Here is a 4,731-nt window from a genome sequence, read left to right as displayed (position 1 = left end):
GTTGTAAAAGATCTGCTCAAACAGACAAACTTCCTGCCACTGGAAGAGCATTAACCAGTGATTATTCTACAGACTAAATCGACTATACTCTGATAAAAAGTTATAAATTACTTTTTTTGTCCCCCGTTTTTGGTGTCACCTAGATCGACGGCACCCTTAGCTTCACTCAGCCCTGTTTGTATGCATCTCTTTTCAATAAAAAGACAGCTTCCCTTTGCTCATTTCCCCGAATCACGAAAGAAACATGTTGTATTGTCATAAAACAAATGTCATCAACTTAAATTACAACATATTTTGACAGTAAAAACAGGAACAGATGCTACGCAGCTGCTCTTGACATGCTTTAAAAATGAGAGATTGATGGTTCTCTCCTAATTTGTATTTTCACTTTGTAATTCATAATTTATGCTACTTAAAGATGTTTGGTATTTTTGATTTATTCTAACTAAAGATGTCTGTACAGCATTGTTTACAAAAGCACATGAATTGTTTGTTAGAACAATCAACACTGCAGGCTATAAAATGTTTGGATAGGATTACAAATTGAAATTAGTCACCAGTTTAAAAAGTACTTAAGTAATTATTATGTTTCAGCAGGAAACATTTTATTTAACCATAGGTGATGCATGAAATTGCTTCTCAATCTTACAGTTGATCATTATTTTTTAAATACTTGGGTTCTATAGAAAAGTGATTAGCAATAAATATCTAAAATGTTTGAGATAGCTCTTTTGAATGATCCCAGTTTGTAGAAATGCAGTTTAATTAGCAAGCTAATGGCTAATCTGAGCTGCAGCTCCAGTCTCAAACCTCGAAATCTCCAAACTCAAGTAATTCAAAGAGCTATCTACATCCTTTAATTTATTCTTTCTAATCTTTTCGCAGAAAACTTTAAAATATCTTAAATATACCGTTATGTTACGATAAAAACTTAACCTTTTGGATTTTTTAAAAAGAATTGTTTCACATTATTGTCTTCTCTATGCTACTGAACTGAAGTGGAAAACTTTCCAAATTCTGCATTTCTAATCCCACTGCGATGCATTAGAGCTTAAAATGATGGGAACCTGCACATCTGTGACAAATCTTTCAATACTGAATGTTTTGGAGCAACAAACGCTGGCATCCTGATGATGTATTTTTTCGGAGGAAATGTCTTTCATTATAACAAGACTCTGCAAATCCACATTCTGCGCTTGACAAACACGATTTAGCAGTTAGAGTTTGCATGCTGAAGAAGCCTGCCTGCAGTGCAAACCTGTCACCCACTGAAAACCTTTGACAGGTTGTAAAACTATTAAACACAACAGCAGATCTGAGCTGTTATGTCAAAATAGATAGATGGATGTCAACGCTACATCATCTTCAGTGTCTTAAAGGGACAGTTTAAATCTTTTGAAGTGAGGTTCTCTGGAAAATCTATGAATAATTATTACCTGACATTTAACTCTTTGAACAGCCTCAGTTTGGAGAATTTAATTCTGGTAGAGTTAACCAGCCAACAAGTCCAGTCTCAAAAAATGGATATTCCAGCACAAATTATGAATACTCCTGCCTATAAACCACCATATAATTTTATCTAGATAACATTATAATGAAGATTGATGGTAAAGTAACATCTCAACATTTATGTTTGTTCCTATGCTACTTTTTAACGCAGCCCCATCAAATGCTGTATATTAAGAGCTGTATAACAGTTTTTTCTCTCTACGAATAAACATGTATGAATCAATGAAAACACATCAGTCATTGGTGAATCATGGCTGGGACCATGCATGGTTACATCCTCTGCCAACTTAACTAGTCACAAAAATTCTTGGTAACGCTTTCTTTTAAAGTGCACTTATTACCATGTAATTACAAGGTAATAAAAGATGTAATTAAATTGTAATTACTACCTTATTACTATGTAATTACATGGTAATTAGGGTACAATTTTACTATGTAATTAATCGTCTGCACTAATGAGCAATTATCTGGTAGTGTATTACAATTCACAATGCAACACCTAAATAAGTAGTAGGTAATTTGGACAGTTTTAAAGTTATATTTTATTGCAATTAACCACTAACCCCAAAACTTAGTTGCATTCTTTTGGTTATAAATATAGTGTTGAGTTACTATTGAATAGTAATTTGATTGTAGTTACCCAATAAAGGTAGTTTTACTAACAGTAGTTTTTCTTTTGTACTGTAATTACCATGTAATTACATGGTAATAAGGGTTCCGTAAAAGAAAGCATTACCAACTTCTTTTTGTCACTTATTTTGTTAAACATACATCACATGTCTCAGCTTGAGCCTGTGGTTGATGGATTGCTGCACCCGCTAGTTTGACTGACGAATGGGTTTGGCTCGTCTTATATAAACACATAAAGTGTCGGCTGTCAATCACCGCGTGAACTTCAAGAAACTTCTTAAAAACATGATTAGGTTTTCGAATTGTGTTTGTTGAGAGGCTCAAACTGCAKAGAGCTGTTCGGGTGTAATTTGAAATTCATGTTTAAGCTTAAGATTCAACTCTATTTTCCAGTTCTGATAAGGACCAGCTTGCCGAGGAGGAAGATGATGAGCTGAAAGAAGTGCTGGATCTGAGGAAAATCGCTGTCCAGCTTCTGCAGCAGGAACAGCAAAACAGGTGAGTGGGACTCCAGTAGACTTCATTTGGTGCTTAAATTTGCTTCTGGCTCGTCTTCGCTCAGGTGTGGGTCAGTGTGTCAGGACAAAGGAGCAGAAACTAAAGACCCTTCTCCTTCGTTAAGTCTTACTTTCATCGCTTCGTGTCTTTTCGCTTCTACTCAAGTGTAGGTGTGTCTCCGTTGGGCTGTGTCCCTCACTCTGTGGGCAGATTGTCAGCTGGGATTTTATTGTCGCGTAGTTTTTCTCTATTTAATTTGATGCGGCACTATAAGTGTGCGTGTAACATCATGTCAGATTGCTCTGTTGCGCTCAAGCTGTTCGCTCGTCTCCTCAAACAGATAAAAATGTTTGAGTGTTTGAAGTTCCGCCTTGACTCAGTCAGTCCACGGGCAGCAGTCTGCTGACGTCAACGTACCGCGGCTGGGCTGGACCCAAAAACACAGTCGGCACTGGAAATGGAGACACATTTGGCCAAAGCTGAATCGATGAGCAGTGCTTAAAGGGATGAAGGGGCTTAACTGAGGAACACAGGAAGACAAAGGAACAATGTGAACACAAAGTAAATAAAGGAACTATCATCACAGGGAATAAGCATAAAAATACACCTTAAATCAAAAACTAAACGCTAAAAATAAGCAAGAACCATGACAGAAACGTCAAAAACAAAACAAAACAAAACAAAAAAAAAATCAAACATGCTTAAAAACAAATGAAATGCTTCAGTTGTGCTTTTGTGTCTCTTCAAATCTTTGTGATCTTTAATTCATCTCTCCATGTTTCTGCTTTTTTCTCCTCTTTCTGCTTCTACACTGATGTGATGCTTTTAGACGACGATCCTTAATTTGCAGAGCAGAGAGTCTTATTCACCGACGGAGAGTGACCGGCAGGGCACACAGGTATGTGTTTTAATATGTGTTTTGTGGATTTTGTTTTTTTTCTCGACAGCTTGCATCTGAGAAAGAAAAAAAAAGCTAAATTCTTGGCTGGTTATACTAGCACATCCAGTGTGCTTATCTTGATAAGTGTTGCATGAACTAGTGTTGTTATTATAAGCCGACAATGAAGAACGTTACTTTCATCATGCAGGGAAAGTTTAGTGCTGCTCAAATGGTGAAATTGTGACCTAGTAACTTATTAGGAAAAGTACAGTATTACTGCCAATGGTTCAAATCTGTCATCATTTCACAGGAACTGTCCTTGTTTTACCTCTGCCTCTTTATGTGCTTGTAAAATGAACTCTACCCGCCTGTTATTTTTTATTTTTTAGATTTCTGAGTCACTCTGGGAGCTCCAGCAGCAAACGACTGCCACCTCAGACTGTTCGTAGGTACGAGCAACTCTGCATGCATCTCAACAATTAAGTTATGCAAAACAAAAGCACACATCACCTACACACGTACACATAAACTCACACACAGTCATACCCAAACATCCCACCTAAAACTGAACACATGCCTCTTTTGAATGTTTCTTTTTCTTATTAAGCCTGGCAAAGACATCAGATTTTAGGGATGGTCATTGTCTCTAATCTTTACCCCATTGATGGCACCCCTGTATGTCAGACAGACCCACCTGAGTTTTTGTTACTGATGTCAGGACAAATCATTTCAGCATTGTTGTTTAATTTAATTTTTGAAGCCACGATCAGACTGACCCTGGTACCTATGTTCCCCTGTACCCATGTTCCCTCGTACCTGTGTTCCCTGGTACCTGTGTTCCCTGGTACCAATGTTCCCTGGTACCAATGTTCCCTGGTACCTATGTTCCCCTCTGTACCTATGTTCCCTGGTACGTGTGTTCCCTGGTACCTATGCTCCCTGGTACCTATGTTCCCTGGTACCTATGTTCTCTGGTACCTGTGTTCCCTGATACCTCTGTTCCCTGATACCTGTGTTCCCTGGGACCTATGTTCCCTGTTACCTATGTTCCCTGATACCTATGTTCCCTGGTACCTCTGTTACCTGATACCTATGTTCCCTGATACCTATGTTTCCCCATACCTATGTTCCCTGGTACCTGTGCTCACTGGTACCTGTGTTCCCCCATACCTATGTTCCCTGGTACCTGTGCTCACTGGTACCTGTGTTCCCCC

The 4,731-nt window shown here is 38.2% G+C and overlaps 1 protein-coding gene across 2 annotated transcripts in view; it reads left to right on the top strand.

Annotated features, from left to right (window-relative positions):
* The window catches only part of lrch2 (leucine-rich repeats and calponin homology (CH) domain containing 2), a 38,894-nt gene that overhangs the window by 17,668 nt on the left and 16,495 nt on the right, over nt 1-4,731 (top strand). For both annotated transcript variants that reach the window (XM_014029690.1, XM_014029689.1), the window contains exons 11-13: nt 2,533-2,637; nt 3,467-3,535; nt 3,907-3,966. In XM_014029690.1, coding sequence (XP_013885144.1) covers nt 2,533-2,637; nt 3,467-3,535; nt 3,907-3,966 — 234 coding nt within the window. The remainder of the gene's footprint in view (nt 1-2,532; nt 2,638-3,466; nt 3,536-3,906; nt 3,967-4,731) is intronic.

The sequence above is a fragment of the Austrofundulus limnaeus genome, unplaced genomic scaffold (genome assembly GCF_001266775.1).
Source record: "Austrofundulus limnaeus strain Quisiro unplaced genomic scaffold, Austrofundulus_limnaeus-1.0 Scaffold941, whole genome shotgun sequence".
Taxonomy (NCBI): Eukaryota; Metazoa; Chordata; class Actinopteri; order Cyprinodontiformes; family Rivulidae; genus Austrofundulus; species Austrofundulus limnaeus.
This window is presented reverse-complemented; position numbering and strand designations above follow the sequence as displayed.